General features: G+C 39.7%; 2 protein-coding genes across 4 annotated transcripts in view; one reads left to right on the top strand and one right to left on the bottom strand.

The window, feature by feature from the left end:
* Positions 1 to 18,840, top strand: part of C13H1orf141 (chromosome 13 C1orf141 homolog) — a 159,039-nt gene that overhangs the window by 31,478 nt on the left and 108,721 nt on the right. The window lies entirely within an intron of this gene.
* IL23R (interleukin 23 receptor) overlaps positions 2,634 to 18,840 on the bottom strand; it is a 50,837-nt gene continuing 34,630 nt past the window's right edge. Inside the window, exons 8-11 of the mRNA XM_006191011.3 lie at positions 12,023 to 12,112; positions 9,504 to 9,609; positions 6,905 to 6,995; positions 2,634 to 3,566 (exon numbers count right to left, since the gene is read on the bottom strand). Coding sequence (XP_006191073.1) covers positions 2,916 to 3,566; positions 6,905 to 6,995; positions 9,504 to 9,609; positions 12,023 to 12,112 — 938 coding nt within the window. The 3' untranslated portion in view covers positions 2,634 to 2,915. The remainder of the gene's footprint in view (positions 3,567 to 6,904; positions 6,996 to 9,503; positions 9,610 to 12,022; positions 12,113 to 18,840) is intronic.

Raw genomic sequence — 18,840 nt, 5'->3', positions numbered from 1 at the left:
AGGGAACGAAGCAGAAACATTAACCATTGGGGGATTCTTCTACAGAAGGGACTTCTCAGTGGCAAGCTGGGTCTCATATGCTGGCTCTTATCTGTGATTCAAATTGCAATGTCAACATCCCCTCCTGGGAGAGAGCTTCCCCGACTGCCCAACATCAAGTAGCCACCAAGTCCCTCTCCACCACGTTATCCCATTTTACCTCTCTACACAGCACTTATTATCTGGCATTTTTCTTCTTTATTTTCTTCTGTCTTCCTCCATCTCCTATCAACCTCTTCCTCACTAAAATGTAAGCTCCTTTAAGGTCAATGTTTTGGCTCCATGTATTATCTGCTTCTTGCCCCTAGAATATCAGCCCCAAGGCTGCAGAGACTTGGCTGATTTTGTTAATATCTATTTTGTTCAAAGTGCCTTGTACATAGTAGGGGCATTCAACACTTCAGTGGATACTTGTTGAATAAAAGAATCATAGAAAGAAAACCTTTTTCCATTTACCATGGTTGCATTGTGATGAAGCAGCTGAACTTTTCTCTGAGCTGAGGCAATGGCAGACACATTTCTTTGGTCATAGGTATAGCCTTGATTTTTAGTCCACTGAGACCAACAAGGGCCAATGGCATAGATGGAACTAGACATGTCTCCTTTGTGCTGAAGGGTGATGTGGGTGTGGGGAAGACACCACAGGAAGAGAACGCACTCCAGGGGACAAGAAGGAGAAGTTATAAAGTAGGCACTGACTACATTGAAAGCACACGCAGAAGATCAAATAATGCTGCAATCGTTTAAGCTTGACAAAAGCTTTTTTGATGTGTGGCAGGTTACAATTATACTGAAATACACTATGAAAATACTCTTCACTTGTTAACAGATGTCTTCATCGGATTGGTAAACATCAAAGGCTCATCTTGGTCTTTTGGTATTTCTATCTCAAATACTGCATGCCTCTTTGCTTTATTACATTCTCCCGTTAAGTAAGAATAAAGCAAAGGCATATGGTCATTTACAAGTCAAGATATTTAATATTAACATTTAATAAGTGATTTAAAGTATCCCCCTTTCAGAATATGTAAAGTACAACAAATATATATACATATGTATATATATTAAGATAAATAGAATAGAATTTCACAGCAGGAGATACATTTCTTACGCTGAATAGTAATATTCATTTAGGAGCAAAGGGCTTTAGTAAATGATACAAAGTAAAATAAAGAGGACTAAGTGTAGAAAAAGAGATGAATTGTGACAAATTAGTTATATGTTGGGCATTAAACAGTCTTCATAGAAAGAGTGACCAAATGATTTATGATCCAAGAGATGCTTCTGAGAGTGAAAGGGCACACTAGTCCTAATTAACACTGGGACATCAGACAAAAACCAGGATAAACCAGAATGTGTGGTCAGCCTCCTCATGGGGACACTTAATGACAACAAAACTCTTTTTCTTTTTCAAAAACTGAAACAAAGCAAAATAGCTTGCCTGTGTGATGAACACTGATCTTTTTTTGATTAATTGCTTTCTTTGTTATAATAAAACTAAACTATTTAATCTGAATATAAATTATTGTTGACAGCTCTTAGAAGAGAAAGAGAAATTCAGTGGGTATCCACCCAATTTTCAAATTGTTCTGATCATTAGAAAAAATTTCCCTGTGACTGTAAGAATTAATCATAATAGAGAAGTCTGCTGGGTACCATTTCTCGACATACAATATGTAGTTCACGTTGTTAAGATCACCCACTTTCAATACTGACCTGGTTGGCAGATTGAGTTTGTTTCCAGCCCCAGCCCTTACTGACTGTGACCATCGGGAGCGTTGTGTTGAGAGGATTCTGAGGCCACTTTAGGGCTCAGCAGAAGGGCATGTGGTGATGAGTCACTAATGTCAACAGGAGATGTGGGATGTGGGGCAGTGGCAAGTGTGGCAAGCATTGCCCATATCTGTTTGTTAAATTCCTGTTTTAACAATAATTTTCTGACATATATCTAATGCAAAAGAAATAATTACACCTTGTTGATCTTGCATCTTCTAGCTCAATAAATCTATTACAGTGTAATTAATACACCAACTACACCACAGAAGTACAGTACCGTCACTCAGCATTATCACTCTTAACTGAAATTAAGACGGCTATCTCATGATTTCCACACATCACTGTTTTACAACTCTCAGTCCAAAGTCAAAATAAGGAAGATCAAATTCTTAACACCTGAATAGAAAGTAGTAGAACAAATAGCACGGCAAACATGTTGATTAACTGCATCTCTGTTTCTGCCCCTTACTTATTTTGTTATTTGTGGACTATATTTTTATCTACTCAAGAGAACTGTTAAGCAATAAAATAAAAATTAAACTTGCTTCTCCTCTTGCTAGCAAATATTAATGTCTTGACTTTAAAGAACTATTTTCAGCATTTATTTCACTATCACAATATTTCATTTTATTTTAGACTTAAGACAACAGAGAGATCTGTTTGGTGTCTTGCAATGAGGGAACATGAAAAAGATATAGTTCGGAGGGCGGGAAAGGATAGACTGGGATTTCAAAATTGTAGAATAGATAAACAAGATTATACTGTATAGCACAGGGAATCACAGAGGAAAAAATGTGATAATGAGTGTATATACATCCATATATGACTGAAAAATTGTGCTGAACACTAGAATTTGACACATTATAAAATGATTATAAATCAATAAAAAATGTTTAAAAAAAAAGAAAAAGATATAGTTGATTTTTTTTTAAACATAGGAGGTGTCCCTAATATTGCTGCTGCTTTTGTGACCATGATGTATGTTCCATCTTTGGATCTTAATTCTCTAAGAAAAAAGTCAGAATTAAATTTGTAAGGTGGAGATCCAACTTCAGATTGCAAGGCAGCTTTTCCACATGAATTTTCACTGCAATACAACTCTACTTTTCTAAGAGTGAAATCCTATCAAAGTGGCTTTCCAAAATATTTTGTGGAAAATAAGAATTAATAGTTGGCAACTCCTCGTTCATGATCCCCAAACAGGAGACGAATTCATCGGGCAGCAGGGTCTGCTCTGGAATAGTTTCATTTGGTGAAGCATTTTCCAAAAGCATGGCGGTTTCCCCCTCTACTGAGTTTTGCGTGTCCGGAGGATTGCATTCTCCTTGGTTTAAAATGAGGCTTAATTCTTCAAGAAATAGTGTGTTGCTTAGTGAATTCATACTTGACATAGAAAAAGCAAAATTAGGATAGTTTTTAAACCTGGCATTCCTTCCCAGGTCTAAGGAATCAGCTGGTGGTCTGAGAGTTGAGAGAGCTGTTTCGTCATTCGTGCTGAGATGGTTTCCCTCAGTGAGAAAATTTGAAATCTGGGGTTTGTACCCAGTGTTGGGGTCAGGAATATACACAACTGTAGTGTCAGTGAGTAGTGACTTCTGCAGGCTGTCCCTTGTCTCCAGGGAGCCTGTATTCTTTTCCTTCCTGTAGTCCATGGGTTTTTCTTCTGGGAGAAAAATTTCTATCTCTGTAATCATTGGATCGACATACAAGACCTGTTCGCTGGAATTATTATTCATAAATTCACTTTTTTCCTAGAAAGAAAAGACATTGTTTTATTTTACAAAAGGCATTTAAACAGGCCAACTGGATAGTTGAATAAGGACTGGAATTCTGCTTTCTCTCGACTTTCTTTTCCTCCTTACTTTTCTTCATTTTGTTTCTCTTCCCATACAATTTCCTCCTTTCATCTTTTGTTATCCTGCTCCATTCCAAATGTTTGTTAAATTCCCTCAGGAGAAGACTGAAGCAAAGGAATAATAAAGATAATCCATGCTTTAAGCACCCTTCTTGATTTAAAAATTTTAAGGAGAAAGAAGCCTCTTGCATAGTAATTTGCATATTATTTCAAGGCCTCTTAAATTTTGGAATATGGTGGAATATTTCTTAATGTTCTAGAGCCTTACAAGAAAACATTTTGATACTTAAATAAGAGAAAATTTTTGAGGGGACAGGGGTGCAGAGAATCCTATTTTCCTTCCATTTTAGAATAAGGTTGTAATAAATGCTTTGTGCTGTGGTTCTAAAGGTGTGCAGCTGCTCACAATTCAGACATGTCTGTGATGATCGATCAGGAGGGTGGATAAAGAAAGCTTTTATTTTTTGCAAAAGCCTGATGACTCTTCTGGTAAGAAAAGGCGTTGAGGCCTTCCAGCTGATGGCTGGCTTCGCAGGGCAAATAACTCCCACCCAACACAATTATAAAATGATAGCCACCGGCTATGGACTGAATGTTTGAGTCCCTCCAAAATTCATATGCTGGATCCCTAATCCCCAGTGTGATAGTCTTAGGAGGTAATTTGGTCATGAGGGTGGAGCCCTCATGACTAGGATTAGTGTTCTTCTAAGAACAGATACAAGAGAGCTGATCTCTTTGCCTGCCGTGTGAGAATACAGCAAGAAGGCAGCCGTCTGCAAGAGGGCGCTCACCCAAAGCCAAATCTGCTGGTGTCTTGATCTTGGACTTCCCAAGACTTTGAATAAACCAGCGTAAAGTATCATTCAAATTTTCTTTGGCTCAGCCTCCCCAGGGCACTTGCCAGATTTGGGTTGGGAGGGGCAGACGTGTAGTCCTGGATCAGATGAAGTCCGAAGAACTAGACATGCTTGAGGAAACCAAGAGGAAGAGGGCATTTTCCCCTCTTGAGGCTGGCAGCTGAGTAGAGGAGTGGGTGGGAGTCAGACCACAGTGAAGAACACAGAAAAGCAACAGGGACTATTCCAGAGTAAGGACCATAAAGGAGGAAGATCTCAACAAGGTCAGGGGCAATTCTCTGAGCCCCAGAAGGTCCCCAGTTTCCTAGAATAACGAGTAGGGAAGCAAGATAGAACCACTAAGTGGAATGAAGAACAAGACCAGTGTTCATTGTCTGTAGTCTGGGGACTACATGCTTGTCCTTCCTTGGTTGTTAACTATGTACTTCATTATACACGTGGGTTCAGTTGTTCTGGGCCACCTTCCACTGTTTGGCAGCATTTCCCCCTTCAAAACCAGCCAAGTCCACACCCTTTCTCTCTTTCAGTTGTCCAGAGACAACTCCTCGTGCTCAAGGCGAACCTTTCGGCCTCATCCCTTTGTCTTGCTGGGTCAGTTTCCTCCCCTTGCTCTGTGCTGGTCCTTCTCAAGCCCGTCCAGTTTAGTGCAAACACGCTTCTGAGTCCTTACCACTCTGGAGCTACTGTCATTCATTAGTTCCACCAGTATTGAGAGGATCTGACCATGTGCCAGCATAGCCTCTTTCTTCACTTTCCTTCTAGTCCACACGCATCAAAGGTCTTCACCCTCAGCCCCCACTTCCTTACGTTCCATTCACTTCTAACTGAACCCCTGGATGGGGACCACCAGTGGTCTGCTCCCTGTCACATTCCACAGACATGTTCACTCCTTATGTTATATACCCTTTATGAAGCCAGCACTGAGGAGCTTTGCTTCCTGATGCGTTGCCCACCCTTCATGATGCGCATTTCTCTGACCCTCTCTCTCTGCCTCTTTCCTAGGACCATGCTATTCCAACTGAAACTCCCTCACCAGCTCCTCTTTGTCTTAGCAGTGGTTTTCAACCCCTGACAGTGTTCTCAACATCTGCTGTACAGTGGAATCACTTGGGAAGCTTTGGAAAATGCCAATGCTTGGATCTCCCCAGGCCCTCCCTCCCCTGGTGAGTCTGGGCTGTGGCCTGGGAATCAGGATTCTAATATGCAACCAAGGCCGAGACCTGTTGCCTTAGGGACTTATCTGGAGCTAGGGAAGGAGCTGATTAGTGGGCTCACGAGAGCTCCAAATAGAGCCACGTTTATTTGTTTCACAAATACACATCTTCCTCCTGTTATTTGAACAAAGGATTCCTAGGTTAAAAATAATTTTTTTTCCAAAGTTTGAAAACTACTGATTGACAGAATGAAGTCTATCCCATAACAAGGCCTTCTGTGATCTGATGCCACTCGCCATTCCAGGATTATTCCAGCCACTCCTCACATCAAGTGCTTCGATAAAGCAACACCCAGCACACTCTTCTCACCTCTGTGCCTTTGCTCACGTGAGTCCTCTCTATTTTGAAATGCTCTCTGTTCCTCCTGAGCAACTCCTTCCCGTCTTTTAATATGTTTCCTCTGTACTCTCATCACGTGTGGTCTCATTTCTGTCACTGTCCTGCATCGCTGCATTGCAGTGCTTGGGTGATGTGTCTGTCCCATCAACTGGGTTTTGAGCCCCTTGATGGCCAGGCCAGGGTGCCAGAAAGTAGAGGCGCGCACCTCACGTAGCAGATTCCCTCCCCTCCTCCATCAGCAGCAGCAATTCCTCCGTAACCAGCAAAGTCCCCTCTATCCGCAGGGTCTTCCCCGGTCACCCTTCTGTTCTCTGCGGACCTGGAAACCCGGCCCTCCCCTGGTGACACCATCTGCCACAGTCTGCTCACATTTATCCTCTCGGGTTCCACTGGCTCTCAGGAGTGAAGTGGTGTCCCCCTTGGATTCCCCTGCTTCTCAGTCGCATGTAAAAGAGAAGCCCCTCTGTATCTCTGAGGCTCGTTCTGTTGAGATTTTCTGCCCTCTTCGTTTGTCCCTGAAAACACCTACCGATTGCTTGGCCAGCCAGTAACCCTGGCACCTGGCTGGCAATCTTCTACTTCCCTTTCCTCCTTTGAATAGCATTGTATCTTTCTTCCCTCTCTCTTTTCTTCTCCTAGCTCCATTCTCTCATCTCTCTTACATATGATTTGAAATATGCATAATTTTATTTCTACATATGTTTACAGAATTATGCAAATATGCACATACATTTATTTATTTGAATGTAAATTCTACTCTAATTATTGGGCTGCACTCTTGGCCTCAGCTGCCATTTAATTTGTATTTTATGGTGTTTGGTTACCTGTAGCATTTTCACAACATTACTGTTTTCCATATTAGGAATATCTTCATAAAGCCACTTTGGTATTAGCAGTAAGATTCTTCTTTTAATTCTAAAAAACAAAAATGGCGCATTAGAAGAAGTGTCTTACTTTAGGATTGGTGCAGGCGATCATCTGGGAGACTAGGAAATCAACTAGAATGGAATGCACAATAAAAATCAAACTTTCTAATGCAGGAACTAAGATTTCCTTCTTTTTAAAACATTATGTGGGAAGTTGATTCAATATCTTTTCAGATTTTCCTCTTCTCTCCATTGCTCTGCCTCTCCCTAATGAGCCATAACATTTCAAAACACACTAGAGTCAAGATAAGTGGGAAAACCACCCAGAAAGTAAAACTATTCACATATTAAATACGGCAAACCATCATAAGCAGGAGATGCCAGTGTGGAAAAGTTTGGAAAACGTAAGGGATATTTTGTAAAACTTTCCAAGGTGACCATAGCCACAGAAAAATATTAAAGATGAGGATGTCATATAGTAACACTATAGTTTTTCAGCTTCCCTAAGTGAAGTGATTCTGAGTAAGACTGAGATGATAGTGGTGGCTCTACACTTCCCTTACGTGGTTGGAGTCGGAGGCTGGGGCAGTTGTCTCGCACTTGTGGGGCAAGGAGAGGATCTTGGTTGTGACTTTGGCTGTGTGCTCATTAAAGATCACTGGGGTGGGGTGATGGAAAGAGGGAGAAGCTGTCAACACTCCATCTCTTCCCCTAAGCTACCCCTTAGCACTGCCACTGTGTTGAACGCACTTTCTACATTTACATAAAAATTGATTTGAACAAAGAGGTACTGGGAACTCAGAAGAGACTACACTGATCCCTAGCACATAATTACATGTTAACAAAGCACCACAACAGATCAGGCTTATTTATCTGTTTATGCAGCTTCTCTAAGAACTTTTACTAAGTAACAGCCAAAATGGCTGAATGTACTTTGCTAGCCCAGTTTGACCTTGAACTGCAGGGTAAAAATAACTTCTTTGCACATATTTATACAATGTTTTATGAGTCAGCTTTTTTTTTTTCACTAATTCACACTCCCTTTGTATCCCTAAATTAGACCAAATTAGTAAATTCACACTAGCGTAGAATGCTATTGTAGCACGTTGATACAATCAGGGGGAAAAAAATGTACCCTTTCTTGGTTTCATTTTATTTAAAAAGTTTTGCCCTCTATTTTCCAGTTCTGTTTCTGAAATAAGTCTTTTACAAATAATGTATAATTATAGTAAACAACAGTATCTGCTCATGTAAAATAGTGATATTGGAATTGTCTCTTGTTTCCTTTTCTTTTTTAAAGAGAATACTTATTTAAATAATTAAATTAGCAAAGAATTGTTTTATTTTCTTATTTGTTATTACCAATGGGAAGTTAATTTTTAGGTTAATCTTAGTAGCAAACTAATATTATTTAAAAATTTACACTATTTAGGACACCTTCAGATAACAACACAAATATTAATATTTTTATGCACTACAAATTTGAACATTAAGATATTTTTAAAGGATTTTACGATCAAGTATATTTTAAAACAACGTAAAGTAAAGATCCATGTTAGTTTGGCCGCCTCACAAGGGTACCAGGGATATGTTCATTAGTGTGTAATTTAAATACCTAAGTTTTGAGGGAACAGCCTATGTAAATTAAAAAAAAGTCACTATTTAGAATAGTTTATCCTAAATCTTTCTACTGCATTTTTTTATTGAGGTATAGTTAGTTTACAAGGTTGTGTCTATTGCATTTTGATTATAAATTTCAAAGGAAGTAATATCTCATGAAGCAATGATGGCAAGAAATAGAAACTTGCTGCCATTCCCAAGTGTTAACATTTGTGAGTCACTGGGAGAACTGGGAGACTGCCACATCAAACAACTCTATTAAACAGGTTAGAAATACACAGTACATCTAGCAAAATTTAAGCGATCAAAGGCCTTGCTTCCCTCAATGTCTCATTTTTTAATAATAAGGCATTGATCTTTATTCATACCGTGTCAGAAAAAAAATAATTGAAGGAGGCCAAGGAGAATGGGCATTGTGGCTGGATGCTAATACACTAACATGATTGGTATCGAAGTGACGAATTCAGACGTTGCTACACTTCTCTTCACACTGATTCAGGGGATTTGTTCGGGTAGAACTTGAGGCAGGTTACGACTTAACCTCTGTAAAGAATCCAGGCGCTGTAGATTGATGTCAGGGCACAATGAGGAGAAAGTGTGCTGAGAGAGAGAACACGGGCTGAAACATCAGCTGTGTCTGGACTCCTGGCTTAGTGTTTGGTGCCCTTGGGCTGACCACTTAACCCCTGTAAGCCTTGTGTAAGTCATCTGTAAAACAAGCCATTGAGATTTTCTGGCAGGGTGGTGGCAAGGATTAAATGAATGACATTTGTGAAGAGTTTGGAGGGGGTGGGTACTCATTAAACACTGATCTTTTTGTTTTTCTCTCTCTGAATAAAAATGTTGATGGATTTTTTGAGTAAATCATTGAGTTGACTGTGTTTCAATGGTACAAAAATATGGTCTAAATTAGAAAACAAAATCTACAGAAACCTACCCAGTTCGGAGCGATCTGTTAAAAATCCCAATCAAAGAAAGAATTGACAACATAATGGCAAAGAAGACCATTCCTGATAAAAGTCCAATGTCTTGTTGCCTGTTGTCTGAAAGTAAAGAAAAATAATTTTAGCTAAGCATTAGTGTCCATGTGATGCCAGAATCGTTGTTCTTGTTACTCTACTCCAAGTGAAGGTCCTTGACCTCAAAGGAAATAAGGAAGGGGAAATAAAATTAACCTTTACCTTGGGCTGTGAAGTGACTGCCTTTCCAAACTGCATGAAAGTACCTTTTGTTTGAGAAAATTTGTCTACACATATCTGATGTCAGTGGGTTTCTAGAACTGAATGTCTGGCAAACGTGGACAGCATTAGACATTAGACATTTCTCTGAGCTCGTGATTGCATATTTTATATAAAAAGGTTTAGTGATAGACCTCATTTGGTTTGTCTGACAAAAGTGAGAATCCCCAATTGCTTGCAACAGTGCCTAAAGCTGGCCACAATCACAACTGACGTTCTTCTGTTGTTTTGTTTGTAACTTTTTATACAGGGTACAAGTTATGTACAACTTATCACCATTCTTCAAAATTTATTGTTCATGACTTTTTTTCCTGCTGAAAAAGGACATTCACTCTAATTAGAACATATGTCATAAGACAGAAATCCAAATGGCTATATATCTTGCACTGACATTTTACTCTGAAAACAATGCTTTTCTTGAATTTTGAAGTGGAATTAATCATCTGAAATCTTTAAGTAATTAATAGAGTATATTCAACGTGTGTTACCTACCAAGCACATCACATTTTGTCCCTAGTACATGAAAAACCTTATTTTCTATTTTCAACTGTAGACTATAATTGAGACATAACTTATCACACTGGAGTTGGTTCTGAGCCTCGCTGGGTATTGCCCCTTCCATCTTCCTTCTCCCTTCTTCCCTCCCTTTGACAAATGTTTATTGGATACTTACCATCATGTGTCAGATGCTGCACTGGCCCTGCCCTGGTTATTTCCCAGCTACACCTGCCATACACTTGGGGGTCTCCAAGCTGTCCAGCCCCTCTCCTAAAGCCAACCAGTGGGCCGGGACCAGTGTGGCTTAGTTCACTCCAAAGTCCCGGTGGGGTGTGAAGTTATTGTTTTCCTAGGACTAAAATGCCTTCGCTGAGGATATCAAGAAGCTAACAGGAGGTACTGACTGCCACATACCCTTGGGCATTAGGGCTTGGAAGAGGATGGAGAATCCCCAAGTTGACATGGGGCCAGGGAAGCGGATGTTAAGGAGTAGAGAGAGTGACCAAGAGTACGACCTGAGATACCTGGGTTCAGACTGGGCGCTGCCACGTGTTAGCTCTGTAACCTCAGAGCATAATTATGAACTTAACAGGAGCTCCAGTTTCGTCTTCTATAAAATAAAGATAATAAAACCTGTGTAACAGAGCAGTCGTGAGTTTCTAGCCTCCACAGTTCCCACAGAAATCTCAAGGTTCAGGTCTGTGTAGGCATCTGTAATTAGGGATCTGGTCTGAGCCTAAGCACGTGACTCATAATTGATTCCCATAATAGAAATTCAGAGCACCCTTACGTTGCTTCATCTTTCTTTATAGCACGTACCGCCACCTTACTTTTCCACATCTGTCTAGAACGGAAGCTCCAGGAAGACAGGGGCTTTGTTCATTTTTTTCACTGCTGATTCCCTAGTACTCAGAATAGTTCCTGGCACATAGAATGTGTGCCTGGAAACATAGAATATCTTTTGAATAAATAAAAGTCCAAATAATGTCAATCTCACATGCAAAAGTTTGTATAGTATTCCTGACAGATTTCTATGCAAACAAATGATCTACCCATGGTCGGTGGTGAAATAGTCATGCTAAGGTTTTTCAGTTTGAAATTTGTATTTAGAGTTATATTTGTCCACTGCACAACCTAGGTTAATATATTTTATGCCTAAAACATTTAGGTATGCTGATCAATGGAAAATACTGAGTCATACTAACAAAATGAGAGCTAATTTGTATAAAAGAAAGAACACAGACTTCAGGATTTGAAAAGCAGGGTCTGAATTTTCAGTCCGCACAAGTTCCTCAACCTCTCTGAGTTCCAGTTTTCCCATCTGTAAAATAGATATGTAACATTTATCTCACGGCTTGTTTTGAAGGTTGAAAAAGATTTTGAAGATTGAAAAAGATGATATATGTATCATGGTAGACACTCAATGGTAGACACTCAAATAATGGTGCTTTTTTTTTAGAAAGAAGTTTTGAGGTCTTGAGCCCCAACATCAATTAAAATGAACATGTATCTAACCCAGAGCAAAAGCTGACAAAATCTATCTAAACCACCCCTTAAATTCAATCTTAAGCAGATTGTTGTTGAATATTTTCTTATGGAAAGCATGTGGTATGTTTTTATTATCAAGAAACTTATGCCTGACACATGATTTTTCAGTGTGGAGGGTTCAAATGGATGATTAGTAAAGACTACTCAATGAGCCTGAGTAATATTTTCTTACCAGAAGTAAGGCGTCCTTTAAAAATGGAAGCAATTAAAAGCTCAGAATTCTGAGTATCATGTTGGAATGATTTCAGTGTGACCTGGGGAACTTAAACAAAAAGAAAACAGTGTCAGTTTTTTACGTTTTGCACTCAGGTTACTCAGTTTCCTAAGAGAGTTTCTTCACTTGTTTGGAGATGATTAAAGTAAACCAGTAACTTTAATATGCTTGAAAGGTGAAGTAAAAGCAAAAACCGTCAAGTGTGGGTCTTTTCTTCTTTTTATTAAAGTGGGTAAATCCCAAAGTAGGAAACACTCAAAGGACAATAAGAACTACCTAGGGTTTGTAAAACTTCAAAGTGTGCCCACTAATTTCATGAGGCTTCTAGGCTTTATTTCATGCACTGAGCCAGAAAAAGACAACTGCTCTCTACTTGATTCCTTCCAATAGATAATGCAATAAAGTTTAGGTTTCCTTAAGAGTCTCCAAGATGTGTGACTTTTGCCTTTACACAACCTTAGAGATGCTGTTGCAAACAGCATCTTGGCTCTATGTAGGAAGTCCAGTTTTGATTAGCAGACACTTTCAGGTTATAACACAAGGGGGGAATGCCATCAATGACTTCCCTCTACTCCGTTCCCTCTGGCAAGGATCCTGGCTAGTCCTGTCTACTCATGAAAGCTTCTGACCAGAGTGGGTGAGCTGCCTTGGCAGCTGACTTGTTTACAGGCTAAACTCAAAAGAATTCTGGAGCTTCCTGCCCCATCTCCTCCCTCCTGATAATTAGAAGCTGCCAGAGGTGACTTCAAGGACACAATTCTTCCAGCTGATGGAAGATATTCCTGAAAATGGTTCTAAGCTGTGGATCCCCAAGAGTGCCTCAAGCCCCATTCATTCAGTCATTCTGATTTCAGTGTTCAAATTCTTCTTTTAAAAGAATTACTTTGGGGACCAGGGAGAACAGGCAACTTGAAGCATCCTTAACTGCTACAGAGATATCACAGGCTTGCATAACAAGCTATGTGGCCGAGGCAACGCTCTTTGAGAAAAATATCTCAGAGTCCCAGTAAAAAGGTTACTATGGGTCTTTGGAAGTTCTTTTTTAAAAGGCTGATCTGGGTTCAAGCACAGGCTCAACTGAAGGGTGGTTTTCTAAGAACAATGGGTAGGGGATTTTAGAAGATGAAAACATCAGAAAAGCTGAAAGTTCATTCCTGTTTTTATTCTCACTTCTCCACAGCAAGAGGGAAATGTTTCACTGTGAATTGTGACAAATCAAATTCTTTCTGGCTCCTTAATGCTTTACTAAGTCTCTTAGTAAAGGTCCCAAGTATGTGGTTCCATCAAAAACTGAGGGAGCAAAGTTATGCCCCAGTGGCCAACAGCCGGGTTTACTCATCTAAACAGCATTTTATAGGCCTATGTTCATTCTCGGGGAGCCCAAGCAGGCATCTGCATCTACATTATTTAAAAAATGTAAGAAGAGAAATATTACATTAAAATGTAACAACTTCAGTTTGGCAAAATCATGGGTTTATAGCATACGTTGTTGGCCTGTTTTCATTTTCACTTTTACTATTTTGAAGTTAGCATTTTTATTTAAAAATAATATATGGTGTGTTTTTGACTTTTAATACAGGTTAATATAATTCTGTTGTATAAACTACAGGTGGTTATTTGGCAATGAAACTTCAATTATTTATTTGCATCACATAAAAATAATTTTCATATATGACTAGGCCTTTATTAGCTCTAATAGAGAATAAACCATCTTCCTTTAGAGTTTTTTGTTGTCATAGTTTCAAACCAACCAGGTATATTAAGTTCAAGTAAAGTCATTTAAAAGAGATGCTTAATTACGAGAAGGTAATGTCCCAAAGAAACAGATATCTGAAGTAAGACAAGGTTGTCAGAGAAGTCAAGCTGATGACAAAATGTTTAAGCGTAGGATTGAAACGAAGCCACACAGGCTATATTCTTCACAGTATATCGCCACCAAGTGGCTGGCTCATGTCTCCTTAAATCATACTTAACATGTTTCATTATAAAAGCAGTAACTATAATAGAAGAAGGGAATTTAACAAGAAAAATAAAAGGGAGAGGAAAAAAAACCCCTAATCTTATTGCCTTAATCCACCTGCTATTAGTATTTTATAGCATTTTCAAACAGTTTAACATACAAAAGCTTTCGTAAACAGAATGATGTACTCACACACAGAAACTTTATGACTGAAAAATATTGTTTATTTCAGCTCTGGTCATCAGTGTATTGCCTAATGTGCTAGAAAAATCTCATGGTATTTTCAGTGTTTATTTAATGTCTGTGGTGTTATGTCCATAAAGAGACAATTCTATCCCTGAAGCAGAATATCAAATTATGCCTATTACTCTCACAGCACATACTTGAGTATATAGAGAAACCCCAAATCATCTCTAATTTGGTAAGAATTTTTGTGTAACTTATACACACTGACATTGAACACTAGACTAAGTCTTACAGAAGACAGTGTGTTTATAGGGAATTTAGAATGGTTTCAAACCAAAAAAAAAGTAGTTTCTTATTCTTGGACAAAACTAGAAGCATAACACAACTACGTTCTTTGGTCCATCGAATACCAGCTTAATTTAATCAAATTACTTAAAAGGAGTTGATTTTAGCAATAATATCTTCCACTTGTTTCTTAGGGATAGTGCCAACTCAGTCTCCTCAGCCTTTGCCTCTGTGTCTACCATGGGGCAAAGTGTGTTTTGTCATTCTTTTTAAGTGTTGATTTATCGAGTAAAAATTATGTTCCAGAGAATGTACTAGACATGATTTCTCTCATTTAATCCTTACAACAGCTTCATCAGGTAGATAATACTATTGTCCTCATTTTATGGATGAGGAAATAAAGGCATAAAAAGGATAAATGACTTGTCCAAAGTCACCTCAGTAGAGGTCGAAGAACTGGAAAATTCCTATCCAGTTCTGACCTGTAATTTGTGCAGGTCGCCAGTCTCATTCACTGATAATCTCACTTTTGTAGCAGGATGGCTCAGATGGGGCAGCTGGGTCAGCCCTGCATGCAGGGCTCCCATGCTGAGACCTGGGGGCTGGCCACAGTGTGTCAGAGCTGCCTGGCCTTGTAGGGTCGAGACCCACCACAATGGACATGACAGGGCTAACCCCTGAGCACTGATTCTTAGACGCTTCCAGCCTAGAGTTATTTTCTTCTGAAAACCAACAATTTTCCTTGATTATACAAGTGATAGATGCTAATTGTAGGATGCTTGAAAAGTATAGAAAATTATGAAAAAGGAAATACAATTTTATATTTGTTCACAAACTAGAAACAATCATTTTTTTTCATATTTGTTAACAGTCTGTGTATATCTTTACCCTAGTGGAGATCATGCTTTACTAAATGTTGTGTCTGGTTTTTTTTAATTTAATATTATATCATGAATAATTTTAAATTTTATCATCATTCTAATGGCAATTTAATATTTCATCATGTTTGTACTGTATTTATCCAATCATCCCCCCATTGAGAAACTGTATGGCTTGGTAGTTTCAAACACCAGCTTTGGACTCGGATGAAACTCAGTTCAAGTCCTGGCTCTACTACCTGGATTTGCATGGCCCTGAGCAAGCTGCTTAACTTCTCGGTGACTTAGTTTCTTCATCTGTAAAACTGAATGATAACAGCACTTCACTCATGAGGTTTGATGAGAAAGTTCATATAAAGCACTTAGCACCGTGTCTTATACAAATTAAAAGCTCAGTAAGCATTAGCTCCTGCCATTATTGGACTTATAGACTGTTGCAAATTCTTCTTATTGTAATTAGCTTTTAAATAAATATCATTATACATAAATCTCCTTTCCATAGCTCTGTTTGTTTCCTAAGGCTAGATCTTTGTAAGTGCAATTACAGTTCAAAGAGTACGGACATTTACAAGGCTCCTTTGTTTACTTTTGCCCTTGCCAGTCTTGGTATCAAGGCCATGCTAACCAAGGCCAACATCTGAGAGGTTTGACCAGAGCTGACAGAAGGACCTTTCTAGACCTTTCTTTCAGAAAGTTCTAGATATTCAAGAAAGAGGAGCCACATTAAAAGAAACAAAGAGTGTGCTTTTCAAGTTATTGAAGGTTTTTTTCCTGTCCTGTTTTTCTTAAAGCATAAGCATCTCCTTTTGGTTTCTCTCTTTCTGTTCTCCTTGTAATAACCTCAGCTGTTTCACAGCATTTATGTGCTGTCTCCCTAGGCCAGTGTAGTTCTATGGTTGGAACTCAACATTATTGGGCCAAGGGGGAGGATTTGACCCTAGTCCATGTCAGATGGCAAAGCCAAAGACAGTGGCCAGACCTATCAGACAGGCACCAGAAGCCCAGGGCAGAGAAAACGGTATGTCAGAACAAAGTCATTACCACACCTTGAAAAACAAGGCAAACGATGAATCATTTCATGAGTTACTGTGTCACCCTTGTATATTAGGATAGAAAGGCATGCCTAGACATATTCAAGGACTGTCTTTATGCTTATATTCCTAGGCTGTAAGAACTTGGTATATAGGGGGAGAAGAAGGTAAGAAATACATGCATGTCAATCACATTGTTAAAAAGAAAGAATAAGAGGACAAGGTAAAAGGTAGCAGCCACCTAGACATTTTTCTGAGTGACATGGACTACATAGAGGTGAGGGTCTGATGTCAAAGAGCAGCAAAACTCATGTGCAAGAATAGGTAGCTCCCAAGTGTTATCCAGTGATTTAGGATTCTTCAGAGGGGCAACTTTTCTGTCAAGCCCAGGATGTACCTGTTTCTGAGTCTGAATAGTCTAGCAGACATTTGCCATTTTTCAGTTTCCCAGTACTAGGACTTACTTCTTTGTGGGCATCCTAGAGTAAGTGGGAAGCAGGTGGGGCTTTCCACTGTAGAAGCCTCAGTGGAGCAGAGGCTCCCTCTCCCCACAGCCATCAGGTAACTGCAAGCAGAAGACTTAAGCCTAGTCTACCAGGTGCCCTCCTCCCTCCACTCACACAGGAGACACAGCTCTGGGAAATCTCTTAGAATCCAACATGGGTGCAGCAGCAGCACACCACTGGCGTGTCCAGGGCACAGGGCAGGTGGTGGCAGTGACCACAGTGCCAGCTGCAGAGTCCTCACCAGATTCTTCCTAGGCTGTGTTTGGGCTGTGGTTTTGGCTCCTGTGGTCTCTTGGATCCTGCTCGTGACCAGTTTGCCAGCCTTTCTACTACTTTCCCACTATCTTTCCATTAATTCTTTTTCTGCTTCAGAGCCAGATTTGATTTCTTTTGCTTGCACCTAATCACAATGAATAGTAAAAACTGCAGTTGTTGGTAACGAGTGGGTAGGTGAGGAGTCATGGTAGGACAAATAATGACCCCACAAAGCTGCCCATGCCCTAATCCCTGGAATTTGTGAATTGATTACCTTATATGGCAAAAAGGATTTGAGACGGGGAGATCATTCTTAAATTGTAGGAGTGGGTCCAAGGAAATTCTAAAGGTCTTTATAGGAAGGAGGCAGGAGGGTCAGAGTCAGAGAAAGAGATTGGAAGATGTTGTGCTTTGGGCTTTGAAAATGACAGATGGGGCTGCAAGCTGAGAAATGCAGGCAGCTGCTAGAATCTGGAAAAGGCACTGGAACTGACTCTCTTCTAGAACCTCCGGAAAGAACGTAATCTTGCTGATGCCTTGGTTTTAGCCCAGTGATACTTATTTTGGATTTCTCACCTCCAGAACTACTAGACAATGTATTTGTATTGTTTTAAAGCACTAAATTTATATTAACTTGTTACAGAAGCAATAGGAAGCTAATACAGGAGATTATTACTTCCTCATGGAAATGCATAATCTTTGTTCTCTATGAGTGGATTGCAACTCTCAGAGAGATTGTGAAACTCAGTTATTTTTTACTGCAGAACCCTGGTGGTTTTTTTTTTTTTCTTTTTTAGCCCCTAAAGTCCTGAAAAATTAATAGGAATCTTTAAGGAGTCAATGGAAATGCAACAACCAATAATATTTTGTGAGAGCAAAGTACAATGTGGTTTAGTATCTTGCTTATACTTGCATTCCTCTGGAGAATTGTCAAGAAAAAAATAATATGACTTCTCTGGGAAACTTTTCTACTGCAAGTTGTAATTCAAGCAAGCTGAGTCATTATGAAGTGTGACTGCCCTTCCCTCAGGCCTCCGACTTGTCATTAAAGGGATTATAGAGCCTGTCCCTTTTCTTCATTGCAAAGGGATCTGGGTTACAGTGCAGAACTGAAAAACACTCCTGCCTGGAAATCCTTTTCTCACACTTTTTACATGGGTCATAGTGAAATTAAGGAATTAATTTTCACATTTTCAGTGTTGGTTTTGTATGATGACAAATTATGTTTTCCCCTTCGGGGCTCTTTCCTTACTGCTTAAAGACCCCAGGAACTTTTGCAGAGACTGTCCAGATTGGTAGTCCAGAAGCTCCCACTTCAGCAGCCCTTGGAGGTTTTCAGATCCTCAGCTGAAACCTCACATCCAGAGGCAGGGCAGGGTCTAGGCAGAGTGGGTAACGGGACATGATGGTTTGCTGGTGTGTGTAACATGTTGTGCTTCTTGGGATCCTGGGCTGCCGAGGTGGGTTGGGGTGCTCAGTGCTTAGAGGAAGAAGAAGGAGAGAGGGAACAGATAGTACCAGAGAGAATGGCCTGAGATTCTCGTGCCCACCCTTTCCTGCCCCGCCAAAACCACTCTTACTAAGGCAATGTCTTGGGCACTCAGTTCTCCCCTTTCTGCCTACATTTCCTGCCCACACCCTACTTCATCCTTCATGACACTTCTCTCTCTTAAAG

Source organism: Camelus ferus, chromosome 13 (assembly GCF_009834535.1).
Source record: "Camelus ferus isolate YT-003-E chromosome 13, BCGSAC_Cfer_1.0, whole genome shotgun sequence".
Taxonomy (NCBI): Eukaryota; Metazoa; Chordata; class Mammalia; order Artiodactyla; family Camelidae; genus Camelus; species Camelus ferus.
The sequence above is the reverse complement of the archived record's forward strand: the minus strand, read 5'-3'. Positions and strand labels throughout refer to the sequence as shown.